The 20,819-nt window shown below is 44.5% G+C and overlaps 1 protein-coding gene across 4 annotated transcripts in view; it reads right to left on the bottom strand.

Annotated features, from left to right (window-relative positions):
* NR3C2 (nuclear receptor subfamily 3 group C member 2) overlaps positions 1-20,819 on the bottom strand; it is a 207,441-nt gene that overhangs the window by 5,701 nt on the left and 180,921 nt on the right. For all 4 annotated transcript variants that reach the window (XM_061441080.1, XM_061441090.1, XM_061441071.1 and 1 more), the window contains 2 exons: positions 12,389-12,519; positions 8,042-8,199 (listed from right to left, as the gene is read on the bottom strand). In XM_061441080.1, the coding sequence (XP_061297064.1) occupies positions 8,042-8,199; positions 12,389-12,519 (289 nt within the window). The remainder of the gene's footprint in view (positions 1-8,041; positions 8,200-12,388; positions 12,520-20,819) is intronic.

Below are 20,819 nucleotides of genomic sequence, written 5' to 3'. Positions count from 1 at the left end.
GTTGCATTCTGAAGTAAAGCAGTTAGTTAAATAAAAAGTGGACATCTGGAAGGCAGAAAATGAAATAAGAGGCAGCAACAGACTACCACCCTGTAGCACCATATCTTACTACTTATTTTTCAGGACTTTCATAGCTGTTCTTGCAAGCATACAAGCAATTTATGAACAAGACAGAGAAGTGCTGAGATCTCTCACACACTGCTCTCTGCTATTGAGTACTACATGAGCCTGTTTGCTGTTGCTTAGTTCATTCACGACCTGGCATGTCACAGAGCAATACTAGTTAAACAGATGCACGCTAAGTAGCATAGCCATAATTTGGTTTACAAGAGGGGAAAAAATACTGATGTTCCAAGGTCCACTTTACCCAGTATGAGGAAGTTGTTTCTGCATATACTGTATGCCAAAAATATTCCAAATGTAACACAAAAGCAACCAAAGAGAAGGAAATTGTCTCTTGGTAAAATCACTACTAACCTCCTTCCTGCTTGTGTCATCAAATACCAGCACCTAAGCAAACTGAGCCTTGCTCCCCAGTACAGCCTTGACAGTGACCTGGTGAACATACTACTTTTCCTGAACTTGAACACAAGCTATTTTGCATCACTGAATGTGAGTGAGGGGCTTGGGATCATCTCTGTCAGCCCACCAACCGGCCTCACTGTGCTGCCTGCTCACCTTCTCTTCTAGTCAAGCTCATTCCTGCCTCATCACACTTATGTTGAAGCCACCGAGTGCAGCTAGATAGGTATTGCAGAAAAGCCCACGTGGGAACTATTCATTCTGTCACCTTAGCAAGCTTTTATTAGCATCACGTGCATATGTGTGCCTGGTGAGTATGTGGACAAAAGGGGAAATGAAAAATACCAACACTGCTGAAGGGAGCATAATCTACTCTATACAATAAAGGCATTAGCAGTTCAGTGGGGGAAACGCAGGATGTGGTCATAGATACTATCATAACACAGCACACTCCGAGTCTCACCACCGAGGAGAAAGGTTAAGTTTACACAACCATTTAAAAGAAAATACCAAGAGCCCCCCTCCATCATGTAATACTTGGGTTTAGAGCCGTAAGGATACTATACATTGTATACCTATTTAGTCTGCTAAAACTTTTGTGCCTCTCTTCCTTAAGCAAAGTTATCAACTTTAACATATTTGGTAATAATCAGCCACATCAAGAAAACTGGATTATCAGGAAGCACACCCCCTGTGTCACAATGAACAAGGGACTGCAGTCGGGATCTTTTTAACTGCAACCTTAAGAGCTGTGTGCCTTTTGGGGCTGGGGAGGAACTTCTAGCACTAACTGGAACCAAAGAGGAATCAAAGACCAACTCAGAGGTACTAAAATGTAAACAACATGATAAGGTCAGCTAGAGAAGGCTACAAGACTGCGAACTGAGCCGCGAGCAGGGCTCTCCTCTGCAAGCGAGTCCTCGTGCATTTTCAAAGGTACCCCTCCTGACTACATCCTACAGACTGCTTTTACTCTCTGCTTCTGGTAGCTCATACTGGACCTGCTGACACCTTCTCCAGTATGGTAGTGTGAGAGGCAGCTCTAATTGGGTAGCATGAAGGAGAGCACCACTGTTTTCACAAGCAGTGCAACAGTGACTAAAAACATATTTACTTTTACAATCTCCAATTATTTCGGCTGCTGAAGCTCTCTTCTGAAGAGCTACAGCTTGGCAGAGCACAGACAGTGCAGTTAAGGCCAGAAGTGAAATAATTCCCATTTCCTCAGGATGCAAGCAGGACATTGTTCTTACCGCTTTAGAAGGTAGTTGTTCAATTCTCTTCAGAGCTGGCAATAAACCACGGCTCAGTACCTCTGACAGCATTGCAAGCCTTCCTCTGCATGCAGGACAATCAGGCCAGTATGAGCAGGGTTGCAGGATTGCAGACACACAGGTCAGAATTATCACATCCTTGTTACCCAGACTGCTGTAAGACATGACAGCTCTTCTGCTGGCAAGTGGATCAGCTGTTAGCTATAACCCTTCGCCACTTCAGCCATTATGAAGCTTTCTCTCATCACTACCCTACAGTGTGCTGCGTTTAAACATTTCCAAGGCTACAGCAGGCTTAGTAATTCTGAGATTTTGACTTAATCAATCTTTGCATTTGTATGCTTTATTAAGCACCTCTGAGGAACAGAAGCATTAATCAAACATCATTTTCTGTTATTAGGGTGGGGTTTCCATAAAATGGTCTTTTTTCACCCATGCAGTTCTCCATAATTAAAAAAATGAATCCTTTCATGAAGTCCCTGAAGTTAATGCAGTTACAATGACCTTCAAGCACTTGCAGAATTTTACAGCAAAAATAATGTCTTTTGAGCTTGGCACTCTCACCGTGCCCTTGCATTTCCAGTAAGAACTGCCTGATCTTCAGGGGTGCACGGTTCTGTATGCTTAGTTTTCTGACTTCAGACTCTCTCCCAGCCTCAGAGTGTGGTATGAAAGCCCACAGCCACTTCTCAATCATCAGGAGCATCTTTGTGATTAAGCCCACTGATACAGCAACAGAGACAGCACTAGAGTAACAACTCAGTGCTGAGTAATTTCTTCCTCTTACTAGCTACAGCTATTACTGTCAGGAGCCTCTTGTGTTCTCATATGAAAGTGACACTGGAAACTTTCTCTGTCCCTTTCAGGAATGGGTATCTACCTGTTTCCTATAAAGTACAGCGCAGATGTGCGTTGGGTGGAGGCAACCTTGCAGCTCTACATGATGCAACTGCACATCCAGGCTCCCTGAAAGGACAGGCTGCTGAGCAGCAGTATTCTGACTCTTGCTTTCAAAACTTGCCCATTTCAAACTGCACAGGAGTCAGTCTGCTGCCCTGCTAAGGTAAAGAACAACAGCCAAGGCCAGCCAGCCTCCTTCCCCCCAGGCAGCAAAGAGCCCTGGGTGAGTGCAGAACTACTGCAACTTCATGCTTTTCCCCATTCACACAGTGGATACAAAGCTCCTGCTTCACAACTGGTGAGCCTAAGGAAAACCACTGCCAGCCAGGTCTTGATTAGTCCATTGCCACTATATTCCCTTTTGCTCTCAGTCCTGTGAAAATCCCATGATATGAATTAATTACTCTCAGGGCTCAGGAAGTAAATTATCCCCCCCCAGGATGGCTCACAGTCTGATTCTCAGGGTACAGATATCTTATGGTGCCACTGTGGCTAATTCGTAGCTGCCTAAGAAATCTTGAACTCCAAAGAGCAAAACCTCCCACAAACCCAGGGAAAACAAAGTAAGAGCAAGGGATGAAGCCTCTGGTTACACCTATGCAGTGTATTTACCGCTTGCTAGCAAGGAGTAGAAGGTGGAAAAATGCATCTGGATTAGGCATGAACAGTGTTTGACCAGAACAAATGTGGAACCTAATTCTGCCCGGACAGGTGCATTTACTGATTTAGGAACTGCACTCATTTCTCTTCATCGACATGTGCACGCTGAAACTACAGCACCTGACACCCAGCCATGACATGGAGAAACCTGAGATGATCTCATTTTGTATGCTTGGAGCACGCATGCAAACCCACGGCATCACACACCATGAAGCATTCTCAGCCCTTGGCCAGGGTGAACTTTGGGCCAAGTCTCCCTTGCTCTTCTGTCAACAATAGCGGGGGTTTCTGCCCTCCTTCAGCAAAAACCCATTAGAGGAGAGGAGACCCAACCATCACATACTGAGCAAAGATGACCCTCAGAGAAGCCCCTGTCTACATTAGGGGGCTGGGAATCAACTTCTCACTTGACAGACATGTATTAGCTGCTGCAACACACACCCATGCACACTCATTGCTGCTGCTTTTCCGGGGGCCTCACCAGAAGCACGGGCTGGATCTAGCCTCTGAGTATACAGGGAAAATGCCTCCTCTGAGAATTCAGACACTAAACAAGGCTCCAAGCAGCTCTTCAGCCATGGGACACAGCTTTGGCAGATCAGTAGCAGGAGTAAGTGTGCCCAAAGGTACTGGCAACAGCTGAGGGGCTCATGTGCAGTTTTGTATTTGTGGGGTTAAGCACCTGCAGAGGCACATGTGTATCCACCACAGCATGCCCTGCAAACCTGCCCCTTGAGGATCTGTGCCCTGCTTCCCACTGTCAGCTTTTTCAGTGAGTATAATCCTGGCGCTCTCAGCCTATGGAAAGATCTACCTCAGCTATAAAGTATTCCCTTCAGGAACCATAAAAAATTAATTATTCAGCAGCATGAGCCTTAAAGAATTTATTTGTGTTTGGCAGAAAATATCAACAAGCAATGACAGTGCAGTGCTCTGCCTTGCCAAGACAAGGGGAAGGTTCATATTAGGGTTTAATGTCATGGCATCGAAACAAAAGCCCTCTTCACTGAAAGTCTGTTTAGCATCAGCCAGATTGAAACCAAACTCAGCTTTTGTTCTGCAAACTGCCTAACCATACACACTACACACTCTATATGAAACAAGGCTTGCCATGCAAGATACAACCCTTCCTGCCAAAGCCAACAGGAGATGTTGAGGGGGATCCAAATGAAGTTTTTGATACCATGTGTAGTACATCTGTTTCTAATGTTCCTGAATGCCATTTGTCTGCTCACATAACACAGTTCACCTACATCCAAGTGCTGCATATGCATCTCTCCCTGCAACGCGCATGGCCATTTGTGAGCCCAAGGCCCAAAACCTTTATGTCCCGAGTAGGGAGGCTGGTTGTCCTTGCTACACTACAGTTCTCAACACGTAACAAACCCCCCAGCCACAATGGCAGAAATACAATCCCTACAAGAAGGAAATAGAACGACAGAATTATTTGGGTTGGAAGGGACCCTAAAGCTCATCCGGTTCCAACCCCCTGCCACGGGTAGGGACACCTACCACTAGACCAGGTTGCTCAAAGCCCCATCCAACCTGGCCTTGAACACTGCCAGGGATGGGTCAGCCACAGCTTCTCTGGGCAACTCGTGCCAGTGCCTCACCACCCTCATCGTGATGATTTTTTTTCCTTTATCTAATCTAAATACATTGATTATGCTGCTGCCGTCAGCGCTACTGGAAGATACCCACACTGGGGTCCGTCCGCAGAAGCAATGCACAGCAGCAAGTAAATGGCAACAACCTTTTCCTCCTCTCGTCTCCTGCTGCATGAGAGGAAGGGTGTCAGCAACAACAGCTTCCACACAGCATCATGCAAATAAAGAGCATTTTGGTGCATGGCAGCAGTGACGCAAACTACCCGTCAGCCTGCAGGCATGCTCCTCCAGCCAAGGAAACCGTGGTTATCTTGTCTGCTCAGGACGGGTTCCATCTCGTACTCCTCCGCTGTGCTTTTGCTACTTCGGGGCTTTATGGATCATTACAGTTGCTGATTCTTTCAAATGCTGAAGTGCCTACCTGGCCTTCTGGAAAATTCGTTTTCCTCACTTCGGCACTTTTCTACCTGCACATATGTTCACTGTGTGGATGAATGATTTAGTACACTGAGCAGCGCAAACCCATTGTGTTTGGGGTCTTCTTCCTCGTATCAGCCTAGTGATTTGGTACTGCATCAAACACTGTAATTTGATATTCCCACGCACTTTATTTCACACAGTCTTCAGAAAAGACTACTTAAAAATGAGGCTGATGACAGCAAGTGTGAAGGTGCAAAGGAGCAGTGTTTCTTTCACTGTTTATCGCTACACTCAGGTAAAGCAAACTCCGTGAATGACAGGATACTGCTTTTCCTCTGATGGAAAAGCTGGAGGCAGGAGGAGAGCTTAATAAGCATGAATTCTGCACAGGTCCCTTCGGGCTTGCACTGCAAATGCCAACACTGTGGCATGTAAACACGGGGCCTCAGCTCCAGTTAGACCACTCCGCACCAACTATATTCTGATCTTCTGAAACTGTAACAGAGTAAGTTAAAAGTGCATAGGTGGCAGCTGAAAAAGTGCTCCTCCTAAACTAAGGGGTTGAGCAGAACATTTGCATATACATTGATCAAACAGAGAAACTCTGCGCTAACAGGCAGTGCAGGGGTGAAGAGAAATTCTCGCTCTTCATTAATATCATCACCACTCTCAATTTATTCTGATGCATTGAAAAAAACACAAAACAACAAAAAGCAAAAAAAAAAATCAGTTGTAAAGAGGAAAAATAAACAAGTGCCTTTGTTGAGCAAGTCTCCAACATCATCCCTGAAAGGAAGCACTGTTGTCAGACAAGCGGCCTTTTTAACAGAGAATGCTGACAATGGGACTTTCTTTAAAAAGTCCTTTGTAAGAAAGCGCTCTCTTAAAATAAAACACAAAAATAGCTTAATTAAAAATGAAATAAAACGCAAGAGCAGTCGGCTTTCTCCAGTCAGCCCAGCTCCCAATGGTTAATGTTGCGCTTTGGAAAACGTTTGCACGACACGGTAGCATTCTCAGTAAGCGTGAGCCTGTCATCCAAGTCACCTTAACCACACATACGCACCCATTTAAATAATCAACCATAGACACTGCCTATTCTGAGGAGGATTAGACAACTCCAGAAACGCAGGGGTTTGTTATGCTGCCCTGGGGTTCAGATGTGAGTATCTTGCAAATGATTTTATCACCCATCCCCTTTCTTTCCACTAAAACACTACAACTTCCTTTGCTGGCACGGAGCAAGTGAAACCCGAGCTCTGAAGAATGAGCTATTACTGCAGTACTAATAATACTCTCCCTGCCTCCCACTAAGATTTGCAATGTTTTAATGAACAACAGAACAATATTTGAAAAATAATTCCATATGTACATTCTGTAAACAGACCTCAGGCTCTTACACAGATTTGACCTGAAGTGCACTGTACTGTACTGTACTGCCTCCACACAAATGAAATTTGAGTACAAAGAAGTACATTTACATGCGGGCTCTGAAAGCAAGTGCAGTAGGTTCTCCATGCAGCAAGGTTACTCCCCTGCCCACCCAGGGTGGAGTAGGACACTTTTCTCCTTTGCTGCACTTTACCAGGGAGGTGATGAGCATGGGATCCCTCCTCTCTTGCACCCCAACATGACTAAAGATCACTTGCCCCGTGAGGCTCCCATCACCCACTGCATGGCGGCACAGCTTCAGAGAGGATGGGCACTAGCCGCACTACTGGCCCAGGCAGTGAGGAGACCACTTCTGGGTCATTGGCTTCCTCTATAGGTGCTCCGGGCTCCATTATGGGGAGCACGGAGATATACCCCCACTGCTGCTCAAAGCACCTGGAGAGGTAAATCTCTGCACTTAATCACTGGCTAGAACCGGGCTGCTCACAGCTCAACATTAGAGATACACCTTCTGAAGCCACGAGCAGGTCCCGTGCACTACACACCTACCACAACCCTTCAGAGCCACCCTGGGCTGAGGCAACAACAGCCTGGCTGGTCTGGGACTAAACTTTCAGTTTCCCCACGTCATTCATCGCATCTCTCACCTGACGCATACAAAGCAAACCCCCTGCACTGGAATGAGACGGGGGGTATAAAGTAACTTAACAACACAGTGACTCCCATGCTTGAAAAGCTCAAATAAAGCTTTAAATACCCAAGATGGCTCCAAGGTCTTAACACAGCTTTAAAGTCATCATTATTAAACCCCAACCATGAAAGATCACCAAATTAACATTTAACAGCACATCAGGCATGTTAGGTAAGTGACACTAAACCAGCACCTTCCATTGAGGAGCAGCTCGTCGGGTACTCTGCGTGCTGCACTTGCATCACATCTAACTTTGAACAACAGCCAATATCCCTTCTTCCACTGAAGAACCTCTGACCCCACTAATAGCTATACTGACCTTAAGTGAATCATTGCAGGAACATACTACCATAACATAGGAGAAGGCAGCAGGACCCAGCCCTAAATGACTTATATTTTCTTATTTTACTTGGCAATTGTCCTTAAATTCATCTAACAACTTCTCCCAGATGTTCCTTTAAAAAGAATTTAAATGTTTGTTTTCCTCCCTCTTAACACAATTAAAGACTACTGGTTTACCTTAATGGAGTGATTTTTGCTTAACTTTTCTGCACTCCCTGAGGAGTTATACTTACATCATGCATGGAGTCAAGAAGTTTAGTCAGTTGGTAGAATCTCTGCCAGCTTTGCCCAGAGTTACTTGGACATTTAGTTACCATCTTCTTTAGTTCTTTAATGTAATTTGCCCTCATTTCTTCAAATGCAGCTTGGCTTTTGAGACCATCCTTGGGAACTGTCATTGAAAAGACAGTCTTATATTAGTATTAACTGTATTGCTTATTCTTTTGATGCGCATACTTAAAAAGTTACACTAGTTAATGGATGAAAGAATTAAACCTGTAAGCAAAGTCCATAATTTTACAGACATTGGTTAGGAATCAACAACATAATACAGATTTTCAAGCAGTTCAAGCATCCTCTCCAGATCTGTGATTGCAGAAGCTGTGGCAGAAGACAAGACGGCGTCTTGGACACATTCTAAGCTCATGCTGAAACTGTTTTTAATACAACCCAACCACAAAAAAGAACACCCCAAAACCAAAAACCAGATGGATCAAGAATATTTTCTTAGAAGTTGAAGACGTGATTTAACATTCTTGACTGGTTCCCCACACTTGGCAGAGGAGGGGAAGGTACAGATTTACAGCTGTTATGTGCAGAAATGCCAGACCAAGTGAAATGGTTTTATGCCATCAAGTAACATTTCCTTGAATGTTAGTAAACATCTGCATAACACCTAGAACAGACAGAGCCATTATTCTGCATTAAACAGAAGACTATTTTCCAAACATCCCAAGACAGTGCTTGACCATGCCATAGAGCAGCAAGCATTTCTAGTGTCCTATTAAAGTTCCCATCTGCCAGAGGGATCATTTCCCAAATGGGCTAACAGTTAGAGTCTTCCAATACGTTTTACTGTGACTGATACCAGGAAGGCTAATTACAAAAGCAAATACACTGTTTATTTATAGACTGCAGGTTCTGCCCCAGACAGGAATGGCTTTCAGGATCAGATCTCTAGGAAAACCCCAAAGAGGTTATTAATAACAATAAACAAAGCATTCTGGTGTTCTAGTACTGCTTAACTATCAAATATTTTTCTACTCTGTATCTCTTAATGCTAGGCTAGAGAAGGACAATAAAATGCTAAACTGTACAGGAAGAGCTTATTTTCTAAGCAAGCCAGAAAGCTATGTCAGAGTAAGCTAAACGGGAAGTCTTTTTACTAAAAAAGGAAAAAAATAGGTGATCTTCCAACTTAGCTTACCCTGACTTAACATCTTCACAGAAATTGTCTTGTTCATCCATTCCATTCTCTTTGAAATCCTGTGAACTGCCTTCTATCCCACTGCAATCACATCATAAGCAAGTAACCACTGCCCAAATGGCTGCAGAGAAGAAGCTTTAAGAAAAAACGCCAGTAGTAACTTCCATCACCAGCTACTACCAGAGCAGTTTGGCAATGGAAAACAAGGAGGAGCTCTACCACCACATAAGCTGCAAGGTCTTGTGACCATCAAGTGCTGGAAGAGGGCACAAGGAGGAATCTTTAGAAAAAGCCTAGGAGGTAACGCACCCACCTATCCATAAGTATCATATATTATATACATGTAATATTTAACTTTAAAATTCTAGATGCCAAATCTCTGAGTCAGTCAGCTGACGGAAGAAACTGAAACAGATGTACAAATTCAGTTTAAGCTGAATAAATAGAGACAGCAATCGAGATGAGTTAAAGCCATCAAAGCCTACTGGGGCCCTTACACAAAATGCATGGGCTTTACAGTACCTTTAATATTCACAGGCCTATATTCCTACATATTGCCTTAAGAATGTTAGAGGCACTCTTTCATTGTCTACTACTATGTATTTTATGCTCTGTCTGAAAATTATTATGCCATCACTCTGGCCAGATTATTAAGAAAGAAAGACCACAAATAAAGAGAACTCAAGCAAAACATGCAATTCTGGAGGTTTGCCCAGTGTCTCTGATTTTACTTATTAAATGCAGCAATGCTTTTGGCAAGCTCCCAAAATCTATGGTCTGTGGAAAGCAAGAAAACAATTGAGTTGTAATGTGTGGTTTCTTCCACATGTAAATGGGGTGAATCTTCCTTGATGTGGTCATCATGAAAGTTGCAGAATAACTTGTTCTCTGCTCATCACACGATGCAATAAAAGAACCTTAAACGAAAACAATCCTGCTGTTTTCTGTCACAAGGTTGTATCAAGGTGTAAGCATTCAAAACCAGGTTTGCTGCCCTTCACATGACGCTGTCTGGGTTTTATTGCTGTCTTCATCTCCATTTCCCACTCCTCAAAAATACCCTGGTTCTCCCCAAACAAACTATTTTTTAGTAAGATTTCTAGTGACTCCTGTGCATATTTCAAAGGGACCTAGCTAGCTGAAGTTAATTGGCCAGGCTGATCTCACCTAACAAGTTCCTGCAATAACCCAAGTCATCAGTCAACACTCTCAGTGCAGAATAACAAATACCTTGCTAAAGGAAATTTTGCTGTGTTTCTAGAACGCCTTTAGGCTCTTTTTCTAAAGATTCTCCTCCATTTAGGGCTGATTAAAAAGTAGCAAAGCTAGATCCCAATCCAGACACTCTCTCAAGAACATTCTGGGAGCTTGACCTTCCCCAGGCATATCCACATTTAGCACTGCTAGCTCCTTCTGGAAAGGCCTCAAGTGACAACCTTCAAAAAGCCTGTTTGCCTCAAAGGGCTACCCCAGAGCATATCGGCTCCCCCCAGTCTCAGTTTCACCAGCACCCCATCTCCTCCAGCCCTTGATGGAGTGGGAATGGGGGTCAGACCCCACAGGCCTGGACACAAAGTGCCCCTCAACGGACAGCATATATCCCCATCCCAGGGAGCTGGAACAGCTTCAATGGGAAGAAGGGAGAGGAGACAGTTGAGCCCAAGAAACTTACAGCCCCAGGAGGTTTCTGTGAGTGAATCCAAATCCCCTCCAGCCAGATGGGAACTGCAGCTTCACGTCCTCTTTCAAAGGCAAGTTCTTTAACCACAGAGCTACTGTCTGGGTGGGATGGGTGACGTCTGAATGAAAGGCACCACAGAAAGGGAAAAAACACCCATCCCATTGCCTTGCCTGAAGGGGTTGCCACTTGGATTTGCTGGATGCTGCAAATCCCTTCGTAGGCACCTAACTCTGCCTACAGCAAACACACCCACACCATGGCTGGGGCTCAGGAGGCTCCTGGGTGTCTAAATCTGCTGCTGCATCAGCCCGCTCTGGTGTCCTTTAGCAGTTTCAGCAGGAAGCACCTTCCTATGCTGCACAACTAATACCTATCTCTTGCCATTCGCTCCTTCCTCCTCCCAGTTTGCTGAGGCAGGAGATGGGATGATGGGCAGCAAGAAAGGGTGCGCTGGGCTCTGCTCACCACCAAATGGGGAGACGCTCTGTGCAGCACGAGCCCGTGTAGCCCCTGGCCCTGGCAGCCTTGGGCAAGCGTCTTGCTGCTGGCAGCTCGCAAGTGAAAGCTGGAATAAGCAGAGCAGCCCCTTTGATCTTCCATTCCTCCTCTCCCCGTGCCAGCCTCCTTCTGCCGGGGGAATTCTTGCCTGGTGAGTTCACTGCAGTGACATCGTGAACACCCGCCAGTGGAGCTGATGTGTTATCTCCTCGTGATGTCACTGAGTGGATCCCACAAACAGGAGCATGATTATACAGAAGCAAGTTTGATTACAGGTAATTGGATTTTTCATTAAGACTGATGGAAAAGTAATGTACAAACTGCCTGTGTATTTATACAGCTGTACTGGGATGGGAGCTTTTCAATATTTTCACTAAGATCAAGAGATCTGCTAATTACTACACAGTGCTGAAACAAACACCAAGATGTAATTTGGCATCTTAAAACTCAAAGTATGACACTCCAGAGAAACATAAAGCGTGCGCTGTTATCTATTAAACTTTCAGTGCCCTGCAACAGGGCTTACCATTCTCGATTCACTCGGCATTGGAAAATCACCCATTCTACAGTACAGACAATGTACATCTTTTGATCTTGAAGGTGACACTAAGTCACCCAAACCAGCGGCTTTGAGTGTTGAGTGGGGATTCTTCCCCAATTCCCATATCTATTGCACTTTCTCAGCATGCCTGGCTGACTCAAGCACCTGCTGTACAGAAAAAAGAGGGGGGCGAAGGGCCTTGCCTGGCCACTCCTGTCCTTCCAATGCACGACATTCAAACTGGAAGGACACTTCCTGTGCTAACGCAGATTAGAGTGAGATCTACAGATAAACCCAAGACATAAAACCAGGCTTATTCCTGTGGCCCTGATGGAAACAGTGTGGCTCTTTTGTCACATTAGTTAAAATCATTGCACCACTTTGTGAATTGGATTATTTTCAAGTATTGCCATGTAACCACGAATCTAACTTACCTGTGCTCAACAGCAGCAAAACTTTCATTATAGTGTACTCCTCAAAGCTAAGCTGCAAGCGAACAAACTGCAGACTGATCTGGTGCATCCCCTGGCACAGCTCAAACATCGCAGACTGGCGCATCCGCTCCCTGCAAAGAGAAAGAAGCAAAAACCAGAGGATAAATACAGGAGGATAAATACAGGAAAATAGAATGTGTGCAGGGCAGCCCACACATGAGGCACCATGAGACTTGGAAACCAAGCACTGATCGTGCAGAGGTCAGTAAGACACAACCACGGCTGCAAAGTTCAGGCTCGGTAAGGGAGCTGGGGACTAAAGACATGGAGCTGGAGTTCTGCCAGCCCCAGAGGGCTGCCTGGTCCCTGTGCTCCCAGCCTGGCAGAAAAACACACTGCCTGTGAGCTTTGGGGGACTTGGGCATCACCTTGCTCAGTTCCTACACCATCCGCATGGATGGCTGTGTTCACTTTGCCACCCGGCAGACCGCAGGCAGCATTAACATCCACCCTCCTACAGGGACTAGAAACAAAACCGATGATGTTAATGAAGTGACAAAAATGTTTTAAAATGTGTTTGAATTGTCAGCGTTGAGCTCTGCCCTGCCTGATGGACATGAGCCTGCTGAAAGGGTTAGAAATGGTGCAACAGGGGAATCTACTCCCACTGCATGCATGTTTTAAATTATATATATTCTCCATCAGTTGATGTACAGGTAGAAATGGCTTTTGGAAGTGCCTGGTGCAGAGATGGGCTGGGAGAAAGGATGGCTAAGGAGAACTGAGAGCCTCACACCTGCAGCCCTCACCACTCAGGGCAGTCAGCCCTGACCCCAGCCCAGCAGCTCCCAAGGCTGCCTGCAGCCCTAGGCAACAGAAAAACTCATGGCAAGGAGCTCCACTGCCACCATGCACGGCTGGGTTCACAAGCCAGCAGGGCCCTGGGATCAGAGAGCTCCACTGTGTCAGCAGACATCCTGACTCTCTCGCCCTGAATAACACAGAAACGCGACTGGCAGGTCTGGAAAACGAGGGAGCGGTTTAAGAAACATAAAACAGAATGCATGACTTTGTGTTACTGCCTTTATGTCTACTGAGGAGTCTGAAGTTAAGAAACAATTGGGATGACCGCTGCCTCGGCCAGCACTTGTGCGTCCTTCCTGAGTAACTTCCATTTCAAAATCTCAGGTTACTATTTTTCCTGGAAAAGCTACAGGTGTAGCTCCAGGGATGAAGGTGTAGGAACAACGAGAAATTACTTTCCTGTCACTGAAGTTCATGTTAATATACTACACTGGACCTCCTATGGGGAATTCCTCATAAAATTGTTGCAATGTTCTCTTATTCAAAACCTGAAATATTCAAAAATTCTGTATGTTGGTTTGTTTTTTTCCAAAACAATAATATAAAATAATCTGGAATATATAAAGGAGTATATAAGATGACAGTCTTATTCACTAATACGTATTTTTGATGCTTAAAGCATAAAATAATGAAGATACATGACTTGTATTCAGTTCACTCTTTCTTTTGCTTTATATACTTGGGACACATTTAGCTCCAGACTCTCTCTCTTCTCTGAAGCAGCCCCAGGCTAAGCCACACTGCACAAGTTTCAGGAAGAATTAGGTAGGATTTTGCTATGCTTCTAAAGCCACTATCCCAAAACATAGCAGCTACAGCAAAGAGTCAGCGAGAGCTGTCTGTCTCACTTTGAAACTACAGTATGTATGTGGGTATTTAGACACGGCGCTATAATTGTCCAGTGACCACTACTTCTTTTCTTCATTATAATTGCTCAACAACAATTGTCTATATTTCTTCAAACATTTTTTCACATAAGTGGGGAATTGGATGAAGTTCAGCTAATTATTTTAACCAAGCAACTGCCTTTTCAAATATACAAATTGGCTGGTGAGAGAGAAGAATCATACTGTGTGCAAACAAAGACTGACATAATCTTCCTGGTGTTTTATTTCACTACTGCCAGAGCAGATTTTATTTCCCTCCTTAATACTAATAAAGCAGACTCCCCATTGTTATATGGCTCTGCACTTTTCCCTGCTCCACCCTCTTCTTGAGACTAAGAACTTCCAGCTTCTCTCTTTTTTCTTTTTTAATTTAATAGTAGTAGTAATGCCATGTGACGTGTATTTATTTTTATTATGCACCATGGACTGCAGGGAAGAAAAGGAGTAGAAGAAAATTGTCTTTGAATGATTTGGATGGTGACTGAAATTCCACTTGGCCCTCTGTTTGCGAAGAGCAGCCTCTGCTGCTGGATGAACCCAGGCACCAGCACACAAGTGCAGTCATGCTCTGCAGAGGACTTACAGATGTCACGTGTACACTCAATACTGATCACTTTCAAAGAGAGACCCTGAGTAACTGGGATTGGGTGAAACAAAAGGATTTGCAGAATTAAAAGACATCAGATGCACATAAACAGGCGTTTCACAGAAATCATAGAAAGGTTTGAGCTGGAACAGAGACCCAATTCCAACCCCCTTCCATAGGCAGGGACATCTTTCACTAGACCAGGCTGCCCAAAGCCCCAACCAACCTGGCCTTGAACACTGAAGATGCTTTGAAGCTGCTGTGCCCAGGGTCCCACCATCCAAGGCTTGCAGCCAACTCAGCACAGCAGCACCTGGATGTCTCCTGGTGTTTGGATGTGGCCTTAGCACAAACAATTGAGTGTGCCAAGGGTGGGGACTCCTTCACATTTATTTGGCCACTGCATGACTCTGCCGACCCTCCTTTGGGGACATCAGCCTAAGCCAGCCTGAGGTCCTCCTGATGGGTTGTTACAGAATAGCTGCAGGTACCTCTGAGCTGACCTAGAGACAGCTGGAGAAAAAGACCCCAAAAGACCCCAGAGAGTGATCTCCCTTCCCAATGCTCTTGCTTCCCTCACTCTTCCCAGAAGTACCAAAATCAGGTCTAGGATACTGATAATGGTGGTTCCTAACTGGCCTCTCCCAGCAGGCTCGTAGGCATATGTACTGAAGTTGAAAAACAAATGATTAATAAGTGGTATCTGTATTAAAAAAAAAAAAACAAAACAACAACCCCACAACATTTTAAGGTATCTCTCAGACTTCTAAATACCGTCAGGATTCAAACCAAGAACAGTCCATTATACCCATTACTACTTTTGCAGGCCAAAGTTAGTTTCTCCAGCCTCAGAATATAAGTAGTTGCCACCATCCCTTGCCTGTGTTTGATAACCACAGACATGAGAAGCATCAGATCTTTCATGCGATGCTACAAGCCACACAGCAAAGAAACAACACTTTCTGAGGTTTTGTCTAAGGTTTCTTACATTTTCACTAAACAATATGGCAAAATACCCTCTGCAAGAGAGAACCTGAAAGCATCCTGACTCAAAACCTTTAACATTTTACTGTGTCTCTCTTACGGGATTTTTATATTTGTTTTGCTTTTATACAATTATCCAGATGGAAGAATTTTAGTATGTTTTTGTCTGTCTTAAACAGTCTTTAATCTACTTACAAATACTGATCTCTAGTATACCCTCAAGGAAAACCTGATGGCATTGCTTATAGTGACATAAAATTATACACGGAACTAGTTACTAAGTAGTTTAGTTAACATCCAGCAAACCGGTAATTTCAAATCCATCTCCCTCCTGAAAAATCAATTCAGCTAATTTATTACTTATTTACAAAGTATTCCTATATTAGTTAATTCACAACTCTGCTTAATGTAAAATAAACATATTGTGGGAATTGACAGTATTTAATTTTGCATTTGATTTGTAATTGACACAGTATAAAATAAGAGGGTACAGAGCTTTTAGAAAATTCAGATGCTGATATTGCAGATAGCCCAATACCACGACAGTAACAACAAAATAAAAGCTCACATACTAGAAGCCATACAGACCATAGAAGTCAGGGCATGTCAACATAACGTGAGGAAAAAGACAGTTATTTCTTCCTTACCAAATGCCTCATCTAAGAATAAATACCATGAAGTCATCACAAATGCCTTTACCACCATGGGGAAAAATTAGAACAAACTTCTGCGTTGCCTTCACCCCTGCCCTGTGTGTGTGTGTGCTGAAAGAGTAAATGAAATACAAAGAAGGGCAAAACCCAACCAACCAAAACCAGCTCTACCTTTACAAAGCATATAAACTTGTCAACATGGAAAATGGAAAATGTGAAGATCTGGAATACAAGGGCCTGTATCTTTATGGGGACATTTAAGAAGGTAAGTACATTTAAGCAATAAAAGGCATGGAGCCAAAGCTCTGAATCCACTGTGTGGATACACATTCAAAAGTGGTGTCATTAGCTCAGTTTAGCTTAATCCTCCGTCACAATAATATGCTTTAAACTTTACACCTTACGTTAATCCATCTTAAATTCCCCGAGTGTCTCCTTACAGGCTTAATTTAATGCCCAGCTCACATTCTGCCTGACCTTTCCTGCAGCCCTGCCAAGAGGCAGAGAGGCCACAACCAGCCCACTCCCCCCAGCTTCTGCTCTGCCCCATTTCCACATGCTCCTGCACAGCCTTTTGGGCCACAGGTACCTTGTGTTAAGTGGTCACCGAGTTGCTCGCCACTTCCTCACTGGAACTCCTTTCCCCTCTGGGGAAGGCAAGGTGGGTACCTGGCAAAGCCCTTGAAGCCACCTCAACTGCCTCTGTGGGAAGAGGGGTTTTCCTGCTGTTGGATTTTCTCACAATGAACCACAGCAAACATACTCCTAGTTGAGAGACTCCCTGGTGCTTTCTGAGTTTGTCTTTTCTTGCTTTTCACTGGATCTGGGATCTCCCCCTAACTTCATGCAATCTCTATGTCCTCGCCTCGCTCATCTCTGCCATCCTTATTCCCAAACTGACGCCAGATTGCCTATCTTCCTTCCACGGACCAGCTCTGTGGCATGAGCCCAACACCTTAGCCTGTTTCATCCTCAAGACCTACTCGTGGAGAGTTGAACATGTGGATGAGAAAGTGGCAAACCAACCCAGCTCCTCCTCTTCTCCAGCTTCGTGGAAGTAGCCATCCTTTTACACAGGGGCAAGCAACAAGACAAACGACTTGAGCACCCAGCTGAAAAAGGACTGATGTCCCAGATCACCAAGGGATAAGTCACCCAGCTACAACAGATGTAGGATTTGAGAAGTCACACTGGCTTAGTTTAAAGAAGCTGTTTAAGACAAGGCATCCTAAATACCAAACCAGTCACATATCTCATTAACACCCTTATGTCACATCCACAGAAACCAAAGAGCCACATCTGAAATTGTGAAACTACAGGCACGTTGCGCAGAAACAATTTGTTATGAGCAAGTAACTTATAATTTATGAAGTCATCATAAAGTCTAGTATCGCAAAATCTCCTTGTTGAGAATGGAAACTGCAACTCAGCTGACCGCAACCAAAACGAGGAACCCATGAATGAAGAAATATTCACTCCAGAGGAAACTCAGCCCCAAACTAAACCTGATACCATGTTCTATTTACTTTCTCATGGATGCCATTCAAAGACACAGCACATGGTGCATTCCTAAACTAGACAGGGAAGTGAACAAAGGGCAAGCTGTGAAGGGCATTTTGAAGTTTCATCAGTACATGTGGCTTGCTAATCCCAAGAAAAACTGGGCAAAGGCATCCCCTTTCACAGCACCTCAGAGGAACAAATGTGTAGAAGACTTAGTCCCTTGGCCTCTGCAGGTCAGAAGAGACTTTGGAAAAGGCCAAGCAACACCCATAGCAAAAGTCTGCTGTCAAATTCTGTGTTTCCTCTACATTTTTCTCCTCACAAGAACTGCTTCCAATTTCATAATCAAAAGCCTTTCCCTTTGCTAGACTAAAACCCATACCCATTTGAACCCTGCCCATCATTTAACATGATTTCAGGGAACTTCAGAAAGCACATTACACTGTAAAAAACCCAAAACAAACAAACCAGCCAACACAAACCAACAAGAAAACCTGCCAAAGGCCTGAAGGTCAAAACCTGTTTGGAAGCCTCAAAGAGCAAGGTATGCTTTCCACAATGCCAGAAGGGATCAGCCTGAACTTGGCAGAGAGAAGACTGAAAAATCACCAGCCACTTTTAGGGCACGGCAGGCAAGCTGTGGATGAAGACGAGGAGAAAGACCAGGGACATGGAATCACAGAGTCCCTTGTTTAGCTGCTCAAGCCATCTCATCAGTAAAGCCTCAGGCCTGAATTATGTTACCTTCCTAAGAGGGGCTTGCTTGTCTGGAAAACGTTTTGAGGTTCTTGGGGAAAGAAAGAAGCAAACATATTGTCGTAACAACAATTTACTCTTTCTTGTGGGAGCATTCTACTTCAACAGCTCCACCATAAAGAATGGTGGGAACAGAACAACACTGCCTAGCACAAAACTGAACCTGTTCTTCCATGCAAAGGGACAATCACTGCACTGCTTTGTGTGTGGTGGCACTAGGAAACACTGTGCATCACTCTGCTCAATGGACTGTACCCAGACACCTGTTTCCCATCTTGCAGACATTATAGACTCAACCAAAGTCAGCAGTACTGGAGCAGCATCATTATGTTATTGCACCGATCAAAATCCAAGCCAAAATACATGCAGAATTCAGGAAAAATACAATTATGACCTTTCATTCAGCACTTATTTCTTATTCAGCACTTTCTAATCTCTGCTTACTCTGCAAGACACAGCAGAAAGAGACACAAACATGCTCACTTCAAAACATAGCCTTCAACTCTTAAGGCTTTAGAGACATCTCCTTCCAGGAAAGAAAAAAGATACCTGTTACCTTGCATCAGTGGCAAATGTGGGCAGTCAATCTTGTTGAAATTAATGGCACTTTTGTCATCAATTTCTATCGAGAGCAATTTGGGTCATGCCCATTTTTCCTTTAAGTTGTCAGTAAGCCAACAGAAATAAATACCTCATCTTCAGCGCCACCAACCTCCTCTTCCTCGTACTGGTAAGGCAACACATGAATTCTCCATCCCTTACTGCTTAGGGAGAGCAACTGTTACCCTGCAGTTGGTTACACTGCCATGGGTAAACATAGGCTGGGAATTAGGTGGTTTATCCAGGAAACTGTTAGCCTAGAGGTAGCACTGTCTCAGATAACCACCCTGTTCCCTATACAAGCTATGGTGGATCTCAGCCAGGTTACAGTATCACAGTCCCTGGCTGCCGGCTCTGTCATGCTGCTGGAAAACACTGTCCTGGTACCAGGTCCAGAGAAGAACACCCAACCCAACCCAAACCCAAAGTGCCTTGCCTCAGCCCGCAGCACAGTCTGGGTTTTCAGCATACTCCTACATTCCCAGGCCATTCTGGCTGACACTGCAGAACTGCCTGACGCAGCTACTGCCGACATACATGCTCCTTCATACAGAGGCAAGCAGGTGGCAGCAGTCATGTCTTAAAACAAAGCTGCAAGACCTGCCACCAAAGGTACCCTTCGGCTCCTCCTGCTGCCCCCAAATCCCTCTGCCCTGTCCTACCTGACTTGAGCCACTGCTGACAGTCAGCATTTCTTCTGCCTACAAGCTGGGAATCAAAATAAACCATGTGCCCTGTTAATTTACCACAGCAGCAAGGCCTTGGTACTGCTTCCTACTTCGAAAACAAGGAGGTATTACAGTGACATCCTCCTGCATCAGCAAACTTGGCTCAAGGGTCCTGGAGATACGCCCTGCTGCTGTTCCTGCGAGCAGGCTGACATTCAACAGGAGAAAGCTGCTCCCTGCAAGGAAGTGCTGTATGCTCTACAAGCTGCTAAAGGAGAAGTACTTCAGTAACCATCTCCCCCCCACCAGCCCTGCCACAACAGCGGGTAAACCCACTGTTACCAGAGTAAAACATTTAACCCCACAAGCTTCTTTCTAGGTGACTGGGATGCTGCAGATGATGCACAACTGGGAATACTGGCAACTACAGCTATGACCTTGGTGGAAGGTGGTGCCAAACCTAGCACAAAACAGGGATTAGACTGAAGAACCCTAGTGCTGATCACTGATAATCGGAAAAGGAAGGTAATTTTGCATTAAAACATATCCAAAGATATAGCTGGCATTCTGTGGGCTTCTAGCCACCCAGGCATACAAATATGGCAATTGTAGTCAATTCTCAAAACCAGTTTTCTCACAATAAAGTCCTCTTGGTGATTCTAGAGAATTTAATCCTAGGCAACTGGCACTAAGAAATTCAGAGCTTCTTTAAAGTTTCAGCTAAGCATCCTCCAGTTATATGCCTATCAACAAAGGAACTGGCAACAGCTCGTGCATAATGATTGCCAAAGGAGAGTTTCAGCTCCCAATCAGTAACAGAGAACTTGTGCTAAAACGCAACTTAATAATCAACCAGTTATGTAACCCTAAAATCCCAAGCACATCGATAGCAAAAAATCCCAAGTATCTGCTCGAATTAACAGTTAATTA

Source organism: Pezoporus flaviventris, unplaced genomic scaffold (assembly GCF_033815535.1).
Source record: "Pezoporus flaviventris isolate CSIRO_AGI_PZ_B2104156 unplaced genomic scaffold, CSIRO_AGI_Pfla_v1 ptg000002l, whole genome shotgun sequence".
Lineage (NCBI taxonomy): Eukaryota > Metazoa > Chordata > Aves > Psittaciformes > Psittacidae > Pezoporus > Pezoporus flaviventris.
Note: the sequence above shows the minus strand (reverse complement) of the source record. Positions and strands in the feature narration are given on the sequence as shown.